The sequence below is a fragment of the Sceloporus occidentalis genome, unplaced genomic scaffold, assembly GCF_023333645.1.
Source record: "Sceloporus occidentalis isolate IW3139 unplaced genomic scaffold, rSceOcc1.0.p SCAF_1, whole genome shotgun sequence".
Taxonomy (NCBI): domain Eukaryota; kingdom Metazoa; phylum Chordata; class Lepidosauria; order Squamata; family Phrynosomatidae; genus Sceloporus; species Sceloporus occidentalis.
This window is the reverse complement of record NW_028316981.1, coordinates 25,274,196-25,297,712: the sequence shown is the minus strand read 5'-3', so window position 1 is coordinate 25,297,712 and position 23,517 is coordinate 25,274,196. Positions and strand designations below refer to the sequence as shown.

Sequence of the window (23,517 nt, the reverse complement as noted above, 5' to 3'; positions counted from 1 at the left end):
TGGAACACACTTAGGGTTGCCATAAGTCTGGACCTCCAAACCGGGACAAATGTAGGACAAATGTAGGGCAATATTTTCAAATGTAGGATACATTTTATAAAAATGGAGGACATGCGAAAAAATTATTATTTTTTAAAAAATGTTAATATAAATGCATGTTTCTTATGCATGATCAAAATGGAGGACATTTTGGCATTATTCCTAGACAGATGGCAGAAATGTACTTCCCTTTCTGGCCAACCCCCTCCCCCATTCCAAAACACACACGAAGCACATTTGGGCATTTGCAAACTGACTGACACAGCTAGCTCTTTGCATGCTAATAATAATAATATTGATAATCATGGAAGGTCCCTTTGCAAACTGATTCACACTCACACAGCTAGGCCTTTGGATGATGATGATGATGATGATGATGATGATGATAAACGTGGAAGGTCCCTTTGCAAACTGATTCACACTCACACAGCTAGCCAAAAACGTCCCCCCCCCCCCCCCGCCCAGAGGCATACCTTTGGTCCTCTCCTCTTCCTTTGGCTGCTGCTGTGGCTGCTGCTTTGGCTGCGGCTGCCGCTTTTGTTGCTGCTGTGGCTGCTGCGGCGGGGGCTGCCCGGTGCCCTCCTCCACCCGCCGCCTCAGTCCTTCGCCGCTCGCCGGCCCAGGGAGTAAACAGAGGAGAGCTCCTCCTCTTTAACCTGGGTGGCCAATGGGGGCAGAGAGCTGGAACAGCCCCGCCCCCTGCCAGCAGTCAAAGACTCCTGAAGCAGGGGGTGGGTTGTTCCGCTGTTGGCCAGCCTGCCAGCCAATAGTAGGTGCTCCTCCAGCGCGCCCGGGAAAATTAAATACTGTGAGTGTGGGCGCGCTGGAGCACCTACCGAACCGCAGTGGCGGCGGCGGCCAGAGGAGCAGCCACAGGCAGGCCACCACACAGCGACAGCTGCATTGGTGGTGGTGGCGGCGGCGGCCACAAGAGCGGCCAAAGGCGCCGCCATAGCGGCGCAATAAAAAAGCCCGAGGGCGGGGGCAAACCCGGGGGCGGGAGCAAATCGTACCGTGACCGTGTAGACGGTCCAAAAGCAGGAAATTCCTGCCCCCACCGGGTTATGGCTGTTAAGGAAAATGCAACATGGGATATACAGTGGATGAAATAAAACATGTATGTGAGAGTCAGGGTGACTCAGCAGAAGCAATTAGAAGCCACACAGGTGTAAAAGGTAATGTAATTAACAAGTCCTAAATGCCAAGGACAGAAATGCAAAGTGGATAATTGAACACACCTGAGAATTGTTAAGTGGACAAGGTGAAATGATGAAATCATTAATTGTGGGTTGAACCAAGAGAGCCAATGAGAGTGGATGTACACGCCCACTGGGTGGAAACAGACAACAGTGGGTGGTATTTTGCAATGACTATAATAATGGCTATGAATCCCAATGTATTTTGTGGTTAGTAGTAGTGGGGAGTTGTATTGGATAGTTTTGGAGCTGTATATAGTAGAATAAAGTAGATCTTTTATATAAGACTACTGAGTTGTCTGGTGTCTTGAGTGAAGATACAAGAGCCAGCTGGATCCTGAAGAAGTGTGAAGACTTCTGTGGAAGCAAGAGTGAGAAGGCTTGGAGAGTTTGTCAGGGTCTTCAGCCTATTCTCTGTAACTCTGCTGCTTTAGAGCAAAGCTTTAACCACTGGCCAAAACTGGTCAGCGCCGGTGCGTAACAAGGTGGTGAATTCGAGCCTGAGGTGAAGAGCTACAACTCCCATCATCCCTGACAATGGCAACTCTAAACACACTCCTTCCTCGGAGTGTAATGGAGTATCCTTCCTTGGAGGTCTTTAAGCAGAGGCTAGATGGCCATCTGCTGGGGATGCTTTGATTTGGATTTCCTGCATGGCAGGGGGTTGGACTGGATGGCCCATGTGGTCTCTTCCAACTCTATGATTCTATGAGCTCCCTTTGCTGTATCTGAAGAGTACTTGTATCTGTAAAGCCTTTTGCTGCTACTCTTCTCATCCCCTTGGTCTCTATCTTCCTCTTTCTGTTTTTAAGGACTCCTCACCTCCTATACAAATGAGAACAAAACCATGTGCTTTCCTAGCAAAGGATCATATTTGCTAAATTTGCAGGGAGGGAATTTTACAGTAGAGAGTCATGCAGTGGGAAGGGAGAGATATTTAACTCCTTCTGTGCTCACCAGTTCATGGTTCCTCCATGCCATCTTTAACAGCCCTAGAAATTTAGCGGGGTGTAAATTTTGTATGGATTTTCTCAATCAAGGAAGCAATGAATCTGAGTCTGTAAGACCTGAATAGGGCTGTTAATAACAGGGCCTTTTGAAAGATACTCATTCATAGGGTCACCATAAGCCCAAGCCAACTTGACAGCACATAACAGCAACATAAATTGTGATAATGAATAAGTTTAGCCCTGTGAGGGAGTCATCAAGTTGAGCCATCTGGGCTAATTGGGAAATAGATGGCAAAAGCACCTTATTCGTTGCTGTTGTAAAGTTACTGAGCTAATCAATGTGATGCAAGGTGTTTTTACTTGCAGCAGTTAAGTCCTATATCCAGAAAAGCACTGCACTCTCTCCCTGGTCCCTTTCAAAACAGACATCAATGGAGAAGAAAGTTACAGAACTTCTTTCTTTTTGTTGGATATGTTGCTGAAATGTCTCAGGTTATGAACATGCAGGAATCTTTCTTGGTGGAAGTGTTCTGATAACCTTTGCCAGCCTCTTTTCCTATCTTGGTCCTTCCCAGATGTTCCTGGATAACAGCTCACATTATTGGATATTATCGCATACCGATGGGATAGGGACAATATCGCTCCCCTGTCTTTATCCCATCATTCAGCAGTCAGTGACTGCAATAGCATGAACTCGTAGCGCCAATCTCACCGTTAGCCTGTCATTAATGTGGCACTGCAATAATATGAATTTCTGTTAATACAAAATGCTGGCCAGTGTCGCTTTAATGATGGGTTAATGACAGGACCTGTGTGACATCATCTGAAAGTCTTTTGCGTGATTGTTGTCAATCATGCTTTTAAGATCAGTTAATGATGGGATCTGTGCGACGTCATCTGGAAGTCCTTCCTACGATCACGTGGGAAGGACAGGACAGGAACGGGACAAGGACAGGATAAACTCTGTGTGATAATCTCCATTATCTTCAGCTAGCATGGCAAAGGGAGTTGTAGTTTAATGCATCTTGAGGGTACCAGGTTGAGGAAGTCTGATGTACCCCTTGACCATGCATGCTTGGAACCAAGGAGGAAATTCCAAGCATACGTGACAAAATCAAGAAGATGTGGCTTTCTCTCAAATAAATTAAGAACTGGGAATTTTGAAAATCTTCAATCTTTTAGTCCTCATAGATATGAAGAGTAACTTGGAAACCTATGGGCAGTATTTGGCATGGTTTCAAAGATGTATGTGGAAGATAGAGGGCAGGCAAGAAGGAGTTAAGGGTATTAATATGCTAGTGAATTTCCTAACTTCTGGATCTACTAAACTGTATCTTTTCCCTGATTCCCTTCTTCTGTTCCTTATAGTGTTCTTCCTCTTGCTGTTCACTTTCTCCTTCTTGCCTTAAAATGCTAACCTAAATCTCAGAAGCAGAATACATTAGGCAAAGTAAGTACTGTACTGACTTAGTTTGCATAATTATTGTTGACTTTCTCTGGGTGCAGAGCAGGGGCTGTTTCTTTTTTGTGTGCATGCTTGTGTGTGTGTGTCTCAGTAGCCCTCTAACCTTCCTTTACTTGTAGTAAGAATGATCCTTTAAATCAGCTTGGGCTTATCAGGCTCAGGTTAATAAAAAAGGAATTTTCAGTTAGCTTAAGAATGAATCTCAAAAGTCTTTCTTTGAGGTATGAGAGGGTTAAGGTGACAACAGCAGAATAAACTTGCTCCGCCTGCACATCCTGTCTTGTGAGAGCACCAGTGGGATTTTTTCCCTTAAGATATACATTTTAAACTCTTTGGCTGCTTGTATTGAACTGCAGGGGTGGCCAGAGCTGGAGATGCTGAGTAAGCAATGCTTAGCAATGCAGTCAAAGCATCTGCATTCGATCAAAGCAAAATGTGATCTATCCCTTTGTCCGGTAGTTGCTTCCTCTGCAGCTCCACAGCAGCTTTTGTGAGCTTGCTTTGGTGAAGCCGGCTGCTTAGAGGGCATGATCCAAGGTAGTCCCAGGTTGCTGTTTCTCCTAGCAAGAACAACCACAGGCTGAAGGGATTCCTTTCCTCCCACCCCCACTGATCTATATTGCAGGACTGGAAGCTGCCAAGTGCAAGGTGGAGGGTGCAGCATATCTTGTAGCAAGTTGCTGGAAGAGTGTTTTCCCTTTCAAACAAGGTAGGCTATATCAAATAAAAAGCAGAATGGTTGAATACATGTCGCAAGGTTTCAGCTTGGAAAGGGCCACCCACGGATATATTTCTTTCACCGGGTCTTGTTTCAGGATTAAATCTCGGCATCTAAACAAACTTAATATGAGGAAAAGCTGACCCCACTTTCTTCTAAATAACTGACAGAATGCTTGGGTGAGGCAGGACATAGTTGTTTACTAAAGCCTTTGGTGCTTAATAGGTTTTATACACAAATCTACATGATATTAAATCATTTTAATCTGGCTTCTTTGAACTTGTTTAATTGTTTAATATATTTGTAGCCTTTTTCAATTGTTTTATTATTTATCTTGTTTTTAAGTTGGTTAAGTTGATTTTAATGCACACTACCTGAGATCTTTAGACGGAGGGCACGATAGAGATATTTTAATACATAAAAAAGAGGACCAGGTTGGGGGGGGGGCAAGGGCTCTTTCAGACCAAGGACTGAATTTGGTGGTGGATAAGGGGCAGGGACTCCAGTGACAGATGGGGCTGAAGGCAAAAGAGGAGACCAAAAATACCAGTATATTTTTAGCTTAAAACTCTTATTGCCAACAGTGAAGCCTTAGAGATATTTCAGACTTTTGGTATTGGGGAGCAGGGGCAGGGGGAAGCATGCAAATGTTCCTGGTGTCCAAACCGACAGAAGAAACTGGATGCACATCTCAAGATGCTCTAAAAATGGTGGTTATTTTAGTCAAAAAGACAAGAGGATTTCATTGGATGTTTCCCAATTTCTGGTTCTTTTGGTTTCCAAACCAAACCTTGGGGAAGGATGTGTGGCCATCTGTAAGCTACCTTGAGGTCTTTGGATAAAGGGCAGGATTTAAATATTTTAATAAATAAATAATATCTGGAGAATACCATAGGGTCTGATATGACTTCTGGGTCTCAGTTTCCTCAACCCTAATATAGTAACTTACACATACAAAGCATTACCTGTCCTTCCCTATCTTTCCTGCACCACAATCAGAAATTGTTTCCTTGTATACCCATTTCCAAATGATACTTAAGAAACTATAACTACTATTTTTTTTCTTTTTAAAAGGGTAATGTCATTTCAACCTACAGTCATCTTTCTCAGGGGAGTCCAAAGCACACATTCTTTCCAGTCAGGACACATCCAGGTGAGCTCCTCTAACTTAGAGGTTTTCTGTTTATTCCTGGCTACAGAAATATGCATAAGAACTCTTCAGGAGTGAATCAGTGCTCCATCTAATAAAACAGTTCAACATCCTTTTTCCTGCATTGAGCCATCCCAACCCACTGGGCTGTTTGTACTGGCTGCTGTACTGGTAGGCTGCTGTAACCTTCCATCTTTGTAGCCAAATCCAGTAGGTGCAAGTTATAATAATGAATGCTCCATATATAACTGGCTGTAGTTTTAATCCTTTATTATTTTCCTCAGTTTTTACAGATGTTGGTCAAGACTCCTTTAACTAGTTTTCTAGCATTTTTCTAAGGAAGGTCCTTTTCATTCATAGCCCTTGCAGTGTATGTTCTGTTTCCTCACAGTTTCATACTGCAGCCACAGTACATTTGAGAACAAACTCGAGGGTCTGATGGCATTGTGGATCACTGAGTTTCAGAGCTTAGAAGTAGCATGTTACAAATGATTGCATCTGCGACATCATGTATAACGTGTTATTTCTGGGAATGATAGGGACATAACTTTTCTTTTGAAAGTAATGACTGGTAATGTCATTACATCATCCCTTTATAATTAGAAGTGAGTTATCTAAATAAATAAAACAAGAAAAAAGTAACATAATGAATTACTTGCCTCTCCTCACAGTGGATTACACTGCAAACTACTTTTGATTCGTGCTTTCCTAAGCTTTGTCCAGTTCTTATGTATTGGGAGCATTACCTTGCTTTCAGATTAAATTTACATGTTTCTGGCAAACCTCAGGAGCCAGCATATTCCCAGTTCCCTTGAGCTCTGAAGATGGGAAAAAAGTGCCTTTTACAAAGCTCCTCCTTGCCCCAGAGGCAAACCGCTATTCCTGATCTGGGGACTTGTTATCAATATTTCATGCCTCCATTTCTAAATTATGCAGCTCTCAGCTATTAAACTACTAAAGCGCCTAATTTTGAGAGGAAGAAGATAAATGAGCTGTGAAGTGCTCCTAGTAGACAAGATTTAAGATGGGGATTTATCATAGGGAGGACTAGCTACCAATTAAAAACTTCAGGTGGAGCACAGAGCAGAGGAGAAGGGCTCAGGTAGCAAAGCAGAGGCAGGAGGGCTAGCCTGATATTCAGTCCCAAACAGAAAGCTATTGCTTCCCTGCTCTCGTTCTTCATTCCACGATGATGTAATGAACAGTGACTGTAAAAGTGGCTTCACTTCAGCCTCATTGCTATTTTCAGCCAAAATGATGTCAGAAAGGAATGCTATGTGGGACTGACCCTTAAACTGTGCAAACAGGATTGCTAGTTGACATGAGGGGAAAGGAGAAATCTGCTCTGCCTCTGGTTTAAACTGTTTGTTTGTTTGTTTGTTTGTTTGTTTGGTTGGTTGGTTGGTTGTTTAAATCAATTTTTTAAAAATTACAGTCAGCCATTCACATTTGCGGCTTTGACTTTTGCAGATTTGCTTATTCACAGATTTGATTAATATGTTCTCTAGGAATGTCTAGAGATTCTCCAGCATGACTCTGTGGGTCAGCTTCCACCAAAAATCACACTGCAAGACCTAGAGATTCCTAGAGGGAACAATTCTCTAGGCATTTGTAGAGGAGCCCCCACCCCCTTATCCACCACCAAATTTCAGTCCTTGGTCTGAAAGTGCCCCCACCCTACCTGGTCATCTTTATTTATAGGTCCTCCAGCACAATTCTATGGTCAACCTCCAGCAAATGTTAACCAGAGAGGTGCCCTAGAGGCCCCAGGTAGAAAGGTGCTCTCTCAGGTAAAAAAAGTATTATTTTTATTTGTGGATTTTCTACTTTCACCGGGGGTCCTGTGCCCCTAACCCCAGCGAATGTGGAGGGTCCACTGTAAGACTACACCAATATAGGGCTAAATCAGAAAATTAAGCAGCAAAGTGCAGTTCAGAGGTTATAGCCACTAATTTAAATAATAATTGTTCTTTTTTTAAAAGTGCTCTTTTAAGGCAAATTGTTTTGGTTGAACTTATGTTAATTAAAAGAACTGTTTCTGAATGGCATTTCTTGCACTATAAAATAAAGTGATTAAAAAGAAGCAACTGACACTGGATACTGGTCTAATGAACAATTATCAATAAACAGTTAATTTTAAAATTGTTCCAGTTGGAGGGCTGCAAAATAGTAATAATAGCTAGGCTTTTTTAAAAAAGAAAGAATAAATAATCAATTTCAAGTCACATTTTCTCAGCCCCCCCCACTCCCCCCCAATGGCAATCCTCCTCTGAAGAAACTTGCCAAGAAAATCCTGTGATAGGTTTGTCTTAGGTTTGCCATAAGTCAGAAATGACTTGGAGGCACACAACATCACCAACAACAACAATTTTAAAAAGAAGGAGTTTTTTAATATAAAAATCATTTGGTTTAAACCAACCTGGTTTAAGCCAGCCAACCTTGGTAGGAAATGAGTATTACACTTTTCAAACCGATGTTAAAGGTGCAGGATGGAGGGTGGTTTGCAACCTAACATCAAAATGCAGGTCTTAGGAATTCAGTAGAAGCCCTTTATTCCCTTCATTTGATTTCTTCTTCCTGCTGTAGAGTAGGAATGCATTCCAATTATTTAATGTATTTAGGCTACCCTTCAGTTATATTCTGAGGGTGCTTTACAGAAAAAGAAACCATTAAAAATATAAATAGAAAAAATAAAAAAGCCAGAACCCACAGAACTATGTCATTAGCAAGATTAAAATTGCATCTACAAAGTTCAGGAAAATAAAGTGGCCTTTGCCTAGTACCCCAAAAAGCAATCATGTAGATACCTCATGAACTGCTCTTGGAGAATGTTCCAATATTGGAGTGCCACCACCAAGAAGGTCTTCTTTCCTGTATTTATTTAGTTATTCATTATTTATTTAGAGTATTTATACCTTGCTCTTCAACCACAAAAGCTTTTAGAGCATTTTAAAGATTGTTAATTTGACAGTTCCCTCCCCTCAGGTCTACAATCTAAAAAGACATGACAAAAATGGAGAAGGGAATGGCAGTGGAAGGGAATCAAGTCCAATGGAAGGGGATCAAGTCCAACAGATACTGCCAGTTCTTCTCTCCCTCCGAGGCCAAGGTAGTAGCAGTTAAGATGGAGGGATGATCTTCCATCTGCTTCTAGGGCTAGGCATGGTGAAACTGTGCCTGCCTCTCCTTCTTTCCCTCTGAGGTCAGGATGGTAGCAGTTAAGATGGACAGAGAGTACCTGCTTACCCTCAGATGGCAGTGGCACTGTCAGGAGGACCTCCACTGGAGATTTTGGCAGACATAGCGGACTGATTCATGCACATGTGTTGATATTACTCAGTGTTAGTTTTTAATTGCATCTGTTTACAGGTTGTGTAGAGTAGCTGTTAAGCTTATTCTAGCACCAGTTTGCAGCTATTGCACAACCATAAATTGTATCCTCCAAACATGTCCAGTCACAATCTATGTGATTTCATTAAATATAATCAGAGGTAGCTGAAAATTATTGAAATACATTGATATACATCAGGGATGGACAACTGCCAGGGTCCATGAGGGCACATTTCTTGAGATTCTGGAGAACTGAACCACCTACTATTGTCCCCTGCCTTCTCAGTTCCTCCCTCCAGATCATAGAATCATAGAGTTGGAAGAGACCGCACGAGCCATCCAGTCCAACCCCCTGCCATGCAGGAAATCCAAATCAAAGCATCCCCAACAGATGGCCATCCAGCCTCTGCTTAAAGACCTCCAAGGAAGGAGAATCCACTACACTCCGAGGGAGTGTGTTCCACTGTCGAACAGCCCTTACTGTCAGGAAGTTCTTCCTAATGTTGAGGTGGAATCTCTCCTCTAGCTTGTATCCATTGTTCCGGGTCCTGTTCCCTGGAGCAGCAGAAAACAAGCTTGCTCCCTCCTCAATATGACATCCTTTCAAATATTTAAACAGGGCTATCATATCACCTCTTAACCTTCTCTTCTCCAGGTTAAACATCCCCAGCTCCCTGAGTCGTTCCTCATAGGACAAGGTTTCCAGACCTTTCACCATTTTAGTCGCCCTCCTCTGGACACGCTCCAGTTTCTCAATGTCCTTTTTGAATTGTGGTGCCCAGAACTGGACACAATATTCCAGGTGAGGCCTGACTAGAGCAGAATACAGTGGCACAATTACTTCTCTTGATCTAGACACTATACTTTTATTGATGCAGCCTAAAATTCCATTGGCCTTTAGATTTGGGGTTTCATATTTTACCCCCCCCCCCCCAATAGAATTAATGTCCCCAAGTCTCTTGGTGGGGGCTGCTAGTCATTTTACTGCATTCCAGTGCCTCTTCCCCCGCCATCTTTCAGGTTTTGTTTAGCCTTTTTTCCAAACAGGAAGTCACTATAGAGTCACTTCCTGGTTGGAAAAAGACCAGGATAATGGTGTTATCCTATATGTCTGAAATACAAGAAAATGACCAATAGTGTCCTACAGTGGCTTTGGGGGGGACACTGTTGATTGTTTTGGTGGAGGAAAATATTTGAGTTTCAGTGGGGGGGCATGAGGGATCTTTGGGAGCTGGAAAATCTGCCTTGGGGCCATATGTGGCCCATGCAGCACATTTCCCCACCCCTAGTATTTATTGTATAGTTATTTCTGAGCTGTCAGGAGATGGTGCTGTTTCTTTTCCTTAAGAAAAGAAAAGGCACACTCTTGTTAAAAGAAAGGACTTCTTAAATGTGGGATCAGTAGCATTTGCCTTTAGCACTTGCCTCTGGTCACTTCCAACTGGTTACTGTGGTAAGTGAAGCACTGCTAACACTTGGATACACGAAAGGGTCACACATCACATATGCTGCTATAGCCATAGTTAGAGCTGCAGTGATAGGTGGTGGTAACCCCTGATGGGTGGAGAGCTCTGTCTTGTATATTAACCATTTGTCAGGCTATGGCTTTATCAGGCATACACCTGGGAACGGTGCAGGGGCCCTTGGCTATGTTATACTCTCTCCAAACTCTTACTAATATTCTTTCCATATCCTGCATCACTTTCTTATCCTCTGGTGACCCTCCTCAGTCCTGTAGTTTTGCAGAAAATGTGTTTTGAAGCTAGTTACATTCCAGCAGGCACCTTTCACATTTACTTAAGTCTCTTTTGTCTCTCTCTCCCACTAAATGTTTGTTGTCCTTCCACCAAAGTGTGAATGCACCAGACAGGACTGTTGTGTCCTCTTGCAGTGTCTATGATTTGTTTGACAAGGGCCATCCTGACACTGAGTGATACTGACCTCAGGACACTAGTGCTTCTCTTCTCTGGAAGCAATAGACTGGGCTAATTCCACTACCACTATTAAGATCACTGAGAGCTTTGCAGAATAATAATACACAGTCCCCCAGTCCCAAACCCATCTGTTTTCTCTTTTACTTTCTATTGCCTAATGCTCTTCTGAAGAAGTACAGTATTAGTTAATTTAAAATAACAGCTAGCTGATAATTCTGAACCCACAAACGTATATTAATGGGTTCATTCTACATATCTTTACAGATTCTGGCAACTGGTTGGCCATTGTGTAACTACAATTCTAGCCTACATAGGCCTTTAGTCTGATCCAGCATGAGAGGATAGACAACTACTACTTTGACAATCCTAATAACTAAGGAACCTTTGGCTTTCCAGGTATTATAGATTATGTGAATGTGTGTGACTTCATGTTGCCTGTTGACTTATGGTGCCTTCATGAATTTTATAATCCAAGGAATACTTCTCTAAAATATATCCCACAGCACCTGGAATTTGATGGTGATCTCCCATCCAAGTGCTAACCAGGGCTGAGTTTACTTAAGTTCCAAGATCAGATGGGATCTTGTGCCTTTACAGCTCCCACAATACTTTACCATTTGCCATATTGGTTGGATATTCTGAGAGTTGAAGTCCAAAACATCTGGAGTTCAAAGGTTCTTCATCCCTGAGAATGAGAAAGTGGCAAGTAGTCTGGGTTCCTTGACCATCAGGAGGAAGCAGTAATGAGCTAGAAACAAACTTCCCACTGGGCATCTTTGGGAAAGTTTACAGATCCACTTATTTTGGAGATTAAAAGAGAAGCAAGATTTTCTATGAGAAAGGGCTTTGGCAGATCATGTGAAGCCTATTGGTTGCACATTTCTGCCTCACTCTTTAGGAAGAACAGAACTGGTATGGGGATGTTAAATTCAAACTAAAGCCCAGGCAGCCTAAAGTCATCTCTATCTGAGTATAAAATGACTGGTGCCAAACCATGAAGTGAACTTGAGTGTGACTGTTGAGAGGCTTCCTGTAGTACAGCATGGCTTGTTTTCACTGTGTCCAAATTTCTTAAAATGCTTCCCATAAGAGAAATAAATAACCTCATACCTTCCTCTTCTTCTCCCCTGCTCTCTCTTTCCCTCATGGAGGCTGCATCAGGATGCATCATCAGTACAAAGACAGGAGAGGCACAAATGTCAGAAGAGAACTTTTTCGGAGAGTTGTGCTTTCCAAGACTGGCAGATCTACTGCTGTTTATGGCCAGTTTCCAGCATTCTAGGCCAGGCCAAAGTGTACAGAGTGTCTTTTCAGCATCTCCCTAGCTCTTCTAGAAGAGAATGTTTTCCCTTCTTCTGGAAACAGCATTCCCAGTGCATCACGGCGCTCCTTGCCAACTCCCTCAGGAGACCATGGACACTCTGTGCAGCTGTATTTGCTTCCCAGTCTACTCATGCCTTGTGGATGTGCAATTCCAGTGGAGCAGGAGGTAAGGCCTTCACTCTGCCTCAGGCCAATCCATATAGATCTCTGGAGTGCTGTGTGGAAAGCTGCCACATTAAGACTTCTGGTCAGCACAGGGGTTGTTGCCATGTCTGTCTCCTAAGATGCCAGGCCTTCGAGCAAAATGGAAGCAGCCAATGCCAAATCCTTCTTTTGGGAGGCTTTTCCTCCAATGCCTACCTGTCGGGTATACTGCAGCCCAACCTACCAGGATGGACATCTTTTTGTGGTGGGTGGTTGCAGCCAACAGGGTCAACCCTTGGACACTGTGGAAATGTTGGATATTGTTTCCCACAAGTGGACAGCATTGCCTCCTATGCCCACTGCAAGGGCAGGAGCTGCAGCAGCCATGCTTGGCAAGGATGTGCTGGTGATTGGAGGAGTGGACTCCACCCAGAGCCCCTTGGCCTCAGTCGAAGTCTACCACATGGATGAGGGCAAGTGGGAGAAGAAAGGAGATTTGGCCCAGCCTTCCATGGGTGTTTCAGCTGTTGAAAAAGGTAGGTGTAACTGGCATTGTGGTGCAAGTGTGATGAAAATATCTCAGTATTTTTGCTGACATCTTTAGGAAGGGTAGGCTCTGGAAACCATATCATGAGGAACAGCTGCAGGAATGGGTGCATTTAGCCTGAGGAAGAGAAAGTTAAGGGTTACATGATAACCCTGTTCAAGTATTTGAAGAATGTCATCTTGAGGATGGAGCAAGCTTGTTTACTGAGGCTCCAGAGATCAGGACCCAGAGCACTGAATTCATAAAAAGAGATTCCACCACAACATTAGGAAGAACTTCCTGGTAATAAGAACTGTTCAGCAGTGGAACACACTTCCTCAGAATCTCTTTCTTTGGAGGTTTTTAAACACAGGCTGAATGGCTAACTCTCAGGAATGTTTTGATTATGTGTTCCTGAATGGCAGGGGCTTGGACTGGATGGCCCTTGTGGTCTGTTCTATCTCTCTGAGTCTATAATTCTGTCCTTACAGGAACAAAAGGTATCTGCTACAAAATGCTTCTGTTAAGATTTCTAGCCAAGCCCAGCCCACTCATCCTGGTTTTGCATTTTTTGCTCTCAAGAGCCAGTCAATATTCCCTGCTGCTGACCATGTTTATTCTTCGGCTGTTTGGCGATCCCTCCCCCCCAAAAAAACCATGTCTGATACTTCTGCACATCTTCGGTTTCCCCTAAGCCTGCTGACATCTCTTCTGTGTGGATTGTGCTGTATCACAGCCACATTTTGACAATGAGTTCACTGGTAATGTATATGATGCCTTGTAAAGAAGTGCACGTAGCGTGCTGATGGAAGCTTGGTTTTAATGCACTCAGGAAGGCTCAAATCTGCTCAAGTGGCACAGACTGATGTTTAATTTCAAAGCAGCTACTCTGCTTTTAAAGAAAAGTCTTGGTGTTTTTAATGTTTATTTTGTTTTTTGTAATTTTTTTGTTTATAGACTCCCTTGAAATTAATTGTTAAATATAGCATGAAAACATAGTTAATATATTTAAATAAACAGGTTTATTTAATTTCCATGCTTCTTGCATTCAGGTAGTTGTAGTATTTTCTAATGAAAAATCCCAAACTTTATTATTGTTGTGCACCTTGAAGTCTTTTCTAATTTATGGTGTACCTAGGGCGAATCTATCATGGGATTTTCTTGGTGAGATTTGTTCAGAGTGGTTTTGCCTTTGCCAACCTTTGAAGATGAGAGACTTGCCTAGGGTCACCCAATGGAGTTCCATGGGTGAGCGGAATTTTGGTCTCCAGCGTTTAGGGCTCAAACCACTACAAAACTATTAAGAGTAAAAGTTAGTGTTAGGATTGTATTTAGGGTTAGGGTTATATGTACAGTTAATAAATTTCTTGATCACAGTTTCAGTGTCCTGCTCTGAGAACCTCCTGACAATCATAGCATGTCATTGTGAAGTCGAAGGCTTTCATGGCTGGCATCCATAGTTTTTTGTGGGTTTTTCGGGCTATGTGGCCATGTTCTAGAACAGTGGTTCCCAACCTGTGGGTCGGGACCCCTTTGGGGGTCAAATGACCCTTTCACAGGGGTCATTTAAGACCATTGTAAAACACATATTTGCATGTAGCAATGAAAATAATGTTATGGTTGGGGGTCACCACAACATGTGAAACTGTATTAAAGGGTTGCGGCATTAGGAAGGTTGGGAACCACTGTTCTAGAAGATTTTCTTCCTGACGTTTCGCCAGCATCTGTGGCTGGCATCTTCAGAAAACGCTTGCCTGGAAAAAAGTGGGTCTATATATACTGTGTGAGCCTGGGAATGCAGGAGTGATTTGCATGTGTATTGTTCTGTTGCTGATGGCAGGCCTCAGGCTCGGAGGCTAATGCAAAAGAGGATTAGTGTCTGCTAATTGGTGATCATTATCTGCTTGGAAAGCCCCTGACTCTGAGTGGTTTCCCATTTGCATTTGCTGAGTCCTCATTTTGCTATTCTTCAGGACTGGTAGCCAAATTTTGTTCACTTTAAAGGTTTCTTCTTTCCGGTTGAAATTATCCAGATGTTTGTGGATTTCAATGGCTTCCCTGTGCATCCTGACATGGTAGTGGTTGGCTTGGTCCAGAATTTCAGTGTTTTCAAACAGCATTTTATGCCCAGGATGGTTTGTGGCATGTTCTGCTACTGCTGATTTTTCTGGCTGGCCCAGTCTACAGTGTCTCTCGTGTTCCTTGATTCTTGTTTGCACAGATGCTGGTGAAACATCAGGAAGAAAATCTTCTAGAACATGGCCACATAGCCTGAAAAACCCACAAAAAACTATAGCATGTCACTTCTGCTTTTCTGTGTCTTGGAAGCCTGAAAAATGGCATTTTTGTCACAATATCTTAAAAAGATTGGGACCAAAAGAAAGTACCCCATGACAAACATAAATAGATCTCGTAGAACATGTTTGGTCCCTGACATTTTGTTTGTTTGAATGTAGAAAAAATATATATATTAAATGGCTGAAATGTAGGTTAATTGTTTACAACTGTGTGGGTGACAGTGCCACAGAATACCTAGATTGTAGGTCTAATTCCATATGGATTGTACAATAAAATGTGATTCAGAGTTCCATTGTGGTGGAACATCCAGATTGGCTCTTCTGCTGCTGTGTGCAGTGTTATTGTGCCAGCATTATGCCTGCCTGGGCTATGGATCCCCGATGGGCTGATGCTGGATGTGCAGGTGACCTGATTTAATGAGACACTGGTAAATTCTTCTTTTTCATCCAGCATTCAAATCAGGCCTGAATTTTTGACCTGCTGAGGTGACCGGGAGAACATTGCAGCGAACTTTACAAGCCCTGTTTTCTTTTTGTCTTTCTTCATCCCTCTGGTAATTGGCACGGGCATGCATAGGCACATGCTGTGAACTTATTTGTGAGACTGTACCGTGGCCTCGGAAAATAATCAAGCTGAAGGATTCATCTGTATTCTGTCTATCTTCCAGTGAGCTCAGGGTGACACACATGGCAGTCTTTGGGCACATCCAGACAGATTGAAAAGTTCCAGATTTTTTTCTTGTGCTTTCCAATTTTGTTGTTGCTGTGTGCCTTCAAGTTGTTTCTGAGAGGATGGAGCATAACGCGAATGTATCATAGGGTTTTCTTGGCAAGTTTCTTCAGAGGTGGGGGGATGCCATTGTCATCTTCTGAGGCTGAGAGAGCATGGCTTGCCCAAGGTCACCCAGTGGGTTTATATGGCCAAACTGGCATTCATACTCTGGTCTCCAGAGTCATAGTCCAACACTCAATCCACTACACCACACTGACTTTCTAATTATATATTGGGTTAAAACAAACCAATCCAGGGAGCTGGCATTAAAAGTCTGATTATACCAGGAGATGACAGAAAATATTCTGGCGTTACTAAGGTTGGTGTCACCTGGTGCAGGTCCCAGAAAGGGCTGTGGAGGGTGGGCTGGGTGGGCTGCCATACAAGTCCATCCAGGTGTGCCACCCCGCTAGGTGCACACTGCCCAGGGTTATCACCTTGTGTGGTCCCTCTGCTGGAGTGAACAAAATGTGTGTGTGTATCTAAAATAAAATTGGAGAAATGAAATCGGGAACTTGCTGGTCTTTTTAATCAGTCTGTGCTCTTCCCCTCTACTTTATCCTTAAAATAACCCTGTAAGGTAGGCCAGGCTGAGAGAGATCTACCAGTGAGTTTCATGGCTTTGTGAGAACTAGAACTCAGGTCCTTGAAATCCTGGTCAGACACACTGTTTACAACCCTGTACTGGCTTTTATTAATTATGTGGGAAGTCTGTTCTCTGCTCTCCAATCATCCTTGTTTTCAATTTAAAGCAGTCCAGGAGGGGGACAGTTCAATCAAAGAAATGTTGTTGTCAGACTTCTCTCTATTCTTGCACCATTATATCACTGTATATCATTCTCTGAGTGATGTTGCTAACCCCATGCAGGAATTTAGTATCCCTGTTCTGCCGCTTGGCTTTACAGCAGTTTTGTGGAGGGATTTAGATCAGAAAAATCAAATGAGAATGTGGAATGGTTTAATGGGTACCTCTTTCCCCACTCTTTGTACTCTGATAAAATGTGGACCTGAGCATAGTTATAATATAAAAAATGCTTTATGAATGGAAGATCCAATCATAGATGGTCCGTGTAATATGTAATCTGCAGATCTCAGTTTCTGCAGATAAATGTATTATGTTGTTTTTTAAAAGTGACATGCTTGGAATTTTTGTGGGTATCTTTTCTCCATTTTTGGTATGTTTACTATATATAGTCATGTATAAGTGTAGAAATTTTAGTCAAAAAAATAGACCCAAAAAAATCTGAGTTGACTTATCCATGGGTCAATGTAAGTACTATACTTTAACTCTTACATCAAAAAGGAACCATCTCCTTTTTGTATATTTTAACCTTGTAAGCCGCCCCAATTGCATTCTGTATAGAGGCGGGATATAAATAAATGTTATTATTATTTTATTACTAGTAAAAAGCAAGAGTGTAATCTATCCTGGAATCACTGACCCTCCTCTATTCTCTAATCCATCCAGCCCTTAGAGTGAGCACAAACAGTGATGCCTGCTGGAATTTTGTAAATTCTTTGTTGTTGTTTTCCTTTGCTTCATCCTTTAGCTTCTTTATTACATACCCCTGGGTTTCACTTTCAACTTATCCACGGGTCATATCAAAATCAATAATTTTGGCCACAAAATCTGCCCTCGACTTATACATGAGATCAACTTATAGTCAATGACAGTCCTCCCTTCTCTTATGTGGGGGATCTGTTCTGGAACCCCCCCCCCCCCACGTAAGAGAAAATATGTGGATGCTCAAGCCCCATTCAAACGAATGGGGCTTGTGCCCGCGACGGCGTGGTGGCAGCATGTGCAGCGCACGCCACAGGAGCGCACCCCATTCATGTGAATGGGACCCGCTGCCCCTTGCACCCCGTGCGCTTCCCGCGGCTTCAGCGCATATGTTCAAGTCCACATATAGCGCGCCCACGTATAACGCGAGCACACTGTATTAACGGTAATCTCTGATCCCTTTCAAACTGGCCACTCTCTTTTAGTTCAAGGCTAATCTCCTCTTTTTTCCCTCCCTCCTCTCCCTTTTCTTATGTAATTTCATTTTTTCAAACCATTGGGAGTAGATTCAAGATCCTTGTGTGATGGACATAAATATAGTAGTTTGCCGATGAAGAATTTAAGTATAAATATTATCAGTCTTTCTTTATTTTTTCATTTTACTTGTCTGCAAATTTTTACACATTTTATGCTATCAAATCTAGCCAGTAGTTCATTTGATGTAATAAATGAAAGTTATCAGGTTTTTAAAAACCAAATCTTTGCTTCAGAACTTGTTCTCTTTCCTAGGAATCAGATGTACTATCGTTCCATTTACTTTTGTTAGCCTTACTAAGATTTCACATGTTGTTTCTCTTTTTCTTTGTGAAAGTGTTCTCAAAGGACACATCTTTAGGCACTGAGGTCTAATCTACACTGCAGAAATAAAGCAGCGTGATACCACTTTAACTACCTTGGCTCAATGTGATGGAATTCTGGAAAGTGTAGTTTTGTGAAATATTCAGCCTTCTCTGTCAGAGAGCTCTGGTGCCACAACAAACTACAAATCCTTGAATTCCATAGCATTGAGCCATAGCAGTTAAAGTGGTGTCAAACTGCATTATTGTTGCAGTGCAGATTAGACCTAAATGTTTTTAAAATCTGTTGTTTGATAACCTAAGTCCATGGGGTTTGAAATTTTGACTTTAATTGCAGTGTCTCTAAACTCAGATTTTGTGATTGTAAGTGATTGATAGTTTTTTGTGTTTGTTTGTTTTGGCTATTTCTTTATTCCTGATGTTTTTTGCCTGTATCTGTGGCTGACATTTTCAGAGGTTGGTGGCATGGAAATGAGTGGGGTACATATACTGGGTGACCCTTGATTGGGAGGAAGTGTTAATCTGTGTTTATCACATGTTAATCTGTATGTTGGTCTGTTGGTAACTGGCAAGGCCTCAGGGTGGGAGGCTATGTAAGGAAGATTTGTGTCTATTTAAGTAGTGATCCATTGCCTGCTGAGAAACCCCCTGACCCTGGGTGATGTTCATTTGCATGTGCTGAGTCTTGATTTTGGTGTATTTCAGGACTGGTAGTCAAACTTTGGCCCAGTACAGACTACCCCTTTGGGGTGGCCTGCACCCTCCCCTTTTCGCTCCAGGTTGGGGGCAGGGCAGCTTCACCGGCAGCCCAGAGGCCCCAATCCAGCGCTTTTCGAGACTACAGAGGAGCATCAAAATGTCGCTTCCCTGTGGTCTCGAAAAGGGGTGTACTTGGTGCTTCATGCCCCAGGACACCCCAACAAGCGCAGCCATGGGAGAAAGGGGCCACCTGGTTGCAGTGCGGGAATGAAGCTTGCAGTGCTGCAATGAAAAGGAGCTGCCTAGAGCAGCTCCTTTGTTGTGGCGCCGCAACCAGGAAGTGGTGCCATCATGATGCCACTTCCTGTGCACCACTTTTGGGTGCTCAGCGGCGGTGCTAGCATCATGGCCCGTGTAGATGGGAGGCTGCCATGATGACACTGCTGCCACGTAGTGGGGTTGCGGGGCATACGGACACTCCACCCTTGGTCATCCCTACTATGTGTCCCTAGACACCCCTCGCATGTGATGAGGGCGTCAAAATGATGGTGCCCTGTACAGACAGGTGCCGCCATTATGATGTACCAGACACATAGTGTCAGCATGTCACTGTGCCATTATGATGTTGTGAGTGCGCCATTGGCGCACTGTGATGTTGTAATGGCGTCACAAGAAGAACCTGCTTTTCGTGGGTTCTTTTTGGTCCGCGGGAAAGCCCTGCAGCCTGGAGGCAGCAGCTTCCCTGCAGACCAAAACTAGGTGCTGGGAGACCGTCCTTTTTGGACGGTCTGTCCTGCGCCGAAGTTGTCCAGGTGTTTATGGATTTCAATGGCCTCCCTGTGCATTTTGACCTAATAGTTGTTGGCATGGTCCAGAATTTCAGTGTTTTCAAATAGCATTCTATGCCCAGATTGTTTTATAACATGTTCTGCTACAGCTAATTTTTCTGGCTGGCTCAGTCTGCAGTTTCTCTGGTGTTCCTTGATTCATGTTTGACCATTGCATTTTGTGGTCCCTATGTAGATTTGTCTGCAGCTGCACAGTATGTGGAAAACGCATGTCTTTCGCTGAGCGCAGCATTTGCTGGTTTTTTTTTATTGGTCTGTAGATCATTTGGAAGCTGTGTTTCCTTACCAGTTTCCCTATTCTGTCTGTGACTCCTTTGATGTATGGTAAAAATACATTTCTTTTGGGTAGTTGTTTGTCTTCACTCCTGTGTTTTTTCTGGGTCTGTCAGCTCTTCTGATGTCTGAGCTAAAGTAACCATTAACCTGTAGAGTTCAGTTTAGGTGTTTCAGTTCATCTTCCAGGAAGCAGGATTCACAGATCCTTTTTGCGCTGTCTACCAGCTTCTTTTTTGTCCCGCGTGATGGTTGGAGTTCTTATGTAGATATCTGTGAGTGTACGTTTTCTGTATACCATGTGGCCCAATAGTCGGTTTGGTTTGCAGATGACCAGGACATCAAAGAATGGCAATGGTCCTTCCTTTTCTTGTTCCATCATGAAGCAGGGGTCTTGCCATTCAACAACAGACCAACACACAGATTAACATATAAATCACTTCCTTCCAACTAAGGGTCATACAGTATATATACCCCACTCACTTCCATGCCACTAACTCCTGAAGAAACCCAAGAAACTATGGCTGCCAGCTGTGAAAGCCTCCGACTTCACATCAAAAGGAAATGAATTCCACATAAAATTCTACAGTTTACACATACACACAGTTTGCATGGTTGTGTCATACAGAGGATTGGGGGCTGTGTTTTGGTTTGGACTGTTTTTCTTTATGATTGTTTTTGAAGAACTGGCTCCATTTCTGATAAGTGATTTCAAAAGAAGTAAAAAGTAATGGGTGGGAGAAAAAAAGGATTCTGGAGGCAGGATCCCAAGAGAATAGTTATGCTGAGGGAATGAATCTGATATCTGATTGTTAAATCTCCTACCTGTTTCCAGGGGTGGAATGAATTGTAGCACATTTGTTCATGTTTTCCTCTGCTCTTATGTAGGCTAGAAATAGCTTAAATTGAAGTAGAAACTGAAATAACTAGATTTACAATTTGATTCTGTATTCCCCATGTTTTGATATCTCTCACTTTCTCTCTCTCTCTCTCTCTCTCTCTGGCTTTTCTTTGTGAACGAAGATTCAGGAAGGACTCATCCCACGCTTTCTATAAGCGCGTTGATGACTAAAAAGGCCGATCCGAGATAAACAAGTCCATTTATCACAGCTGTGTACATTAGTGGTATCTCAGTTCTGTGCCAAAAGGAGGGTGCATTACTGCATAACTCCACTCTCATTTTTTGGCTGACTTTCCATACATTTCCCCTTGACTTTTCAAATGGAAAGCGGTGTTTTGCTGAGGCAGCTAAATGGCCCAGCCTGGTTGACTTTCTGTGTGGTGCAGAAAAGATAGAGAGAAACAACTTGGATAAGCCATTTTGTTAATCTTGAGGTGATGTTGGTTAACAGCAGCCACCTCATCAACCAAAGAATTGAAGTTCTTGTAGGCAAGAGATATCCACTGCAATGGGTGCCAGCTCTTACTTTGGAAAGGGACATGATGGCTCAGCAGTTAAGATGTTGATTTGACGATTGTAAGATCGGCAGATCAGTAGTTCGAGGCCCAGGCATGACAGAGTGAGTCCCAGCTTCTGCCAGTCTAGCAGTTTAAAAGCATGCAAATGCAAGTAGACGAATAGGTACGACTTTTGTGGGAAGATAACAGTGTTCTGTGCAGTCACGCTGGGCACATGATCATGGAGTTGTCTTTGACAACACTGGCTCTTTGGCTTAGTAACGGAGATGAGCATCGCTCCATACAATCAGTCATGACTACAAGACTTCTGGGACAGAGCAGGGGAGCCTGAGAGTCCCACCCGAGGGAACAGTCGCTGCTAAGCCTCGGAGGAGGCGTGTGGTCATAGTGGGGGACTCCTTGCTGAGTGGTACAGAAGCAGTGATTTGTAGGCCTGACAAGATGTCTCGAGAGGTGTGTTGTCTTCCAGGTGCAAAGATCCGTGATGTGACAGAGAGGCTGACAAGACTGGTCAAGCCTACTGACCAATACCCCTTCCTTTTGGTCCACGTGGGAACTAATGATACTGCAAGACACAGCATTCAGAACATCAAAAGGGATTACGAGGCGCTTGGTAGGAAGCTGAAAGGAATGGATGTACAGGTTGTCATCTCGTCTCTTCTGCCAGTTGAAGGGCATGGTCCAGGAAGGGAGAGGAAAATAGCAGATGTGAACAACTGGCTTCGCAGATGGTGCCGCCGAGAAGGATTTGGATTCTTCTATCATGGGCTGCGGTTCCATGAGGAGGGACTTCTTGCAACAGACGGGTTGCATCTCACGCCAGTTGGAAGAAATGTTTTTGCCAACAGTCTCAAGAACTTGATCAGGAGAGCTTTAAACTGAGTTCCGAGGGGAAGGGAGACAATATTAAGGAAGGCGAAAGAGATGGCGAAAATAGTCAAACTGACATAGAGGAAACAAGGCAAACAGTGCAAGGACCCAGCAGTGGGAGGCAAAAAAACTTGCACAGGCAGCAAGTAAAAGGGAACCATGGTCTGCGATGTCTCTACACTAATGCACAGAGCATGGGAAATAAGCAAGATGAACTCGAACTCCTAGTACAACAAAGCAAATATGATATAATAGGCATCACTGAAACCTGGTGGGATGAGTCTCATGATTGGAATGTGGAAATAGAGGGGTATAACCTTATTAAGAGAAATAGGCCAAACAGGAAAGGAGGAGGAATAGCACTATATGTCAGAGATATTTACACCAGTGAAGAGATCCTGGACATCAATCATGGAAGCCAGGTGGAGAGCATCTGGATAAGAATCAAAGGGGAGGGAAACAACAAGGGTGTTACGATGGGAGTCTACTACAGACCCCCAAGTCAGACTGAGGAATTGGATGATATCTTTCTAGAACAGATGACCACACAGTCAGAAAAGAGAGATGTAGTAGTGATGGGCGACTTCAACTATCCTGATATTTGCTGGAAGTCAAACTCAGCAAAATCCTCAAGGTCTAGCAAATTCCTCACTTGCCTGGAAGACAATTTCATGGTCCAAAAGGTGGAAGAGGCAACAAGGGGGTCAGCTATTTTAGATCTGATCCTAACCAACAAGGATGACTTGGTTAATGGGGTGCAAGTGGTGGGATCCTTAGGTGGAAGCGACCATGTTCTCCTGGAGTTTGTTATACAATGGAGAGGAGAAGCCAGGCAGAGTCAGACACGCATCCTAGACTTTAGGAGAGCGGATTTCAGTAAACTTAGAGAAGTATTGAGGGCGATTCCATGGTCAGAAATACTAAAAGATAAAGGAGTTCAGGACGAATGGGACTTTCTCAAAAGGGAGATACTGAAGGCACAATTTCAAACAGTTCCAGTGAGAAAGAAAAACGGGAGGTGTCTCAAGAAACCAGGATGGATGACTAAGGAACTTTCAACCGAGCTAAGTTTGAAACGGAACATGTATAAGAAATGGAAAAAGGGGGAAATCACGAAAAAGGAATTCAAAGAAATAGCAGGCATGTGTAGGGGTAAAGTCAGAAAAGCTAAAGCGCAGAATGAACTCAGGCTTGCTAGAGAGG

The 23,517-nt window shown here is 43.2% G+C and overlaps 1 protein-coding gene across 4 annotated transcripts in view; it reads left to right on the top strand.

Moving 5' to 3' along the window:
* KLHDC8B (kelch domain containing 8B) overlaps nt 1-23,517 on the top strand; it is a 58,127-nt gene that overhangs the window by 6,807 nt on the left and 27,803 nt on the right. For 2 of the 4 annotated variants that reach the window (XM_089518144.1, XM_089518152.1), the window contains 3 exons: nt 5,443-5,521; nt 11,047-11,178; nt 11,934-12,785. In XM_089518144.1, the coding sequence (XP_089374270.1) occupies nt 12,410-12,785 (376 nt within the window). In that variant the 5' untranslated portion in view covers nt 5,443-5,521; nt 11,047-11,178; nt 11,934-12,409. Of the gene's footprint in view, nt 1-4,275; nt 4,360-5,442; nt 5,522-11,046; nt 11,179-11,933; nt 12,786-23,517 lie in introns of all 4 variants that reach the window. The other 2 variants (XM_089518135.1, XM_089518161.1) reach the window with 2 other exon arrangements.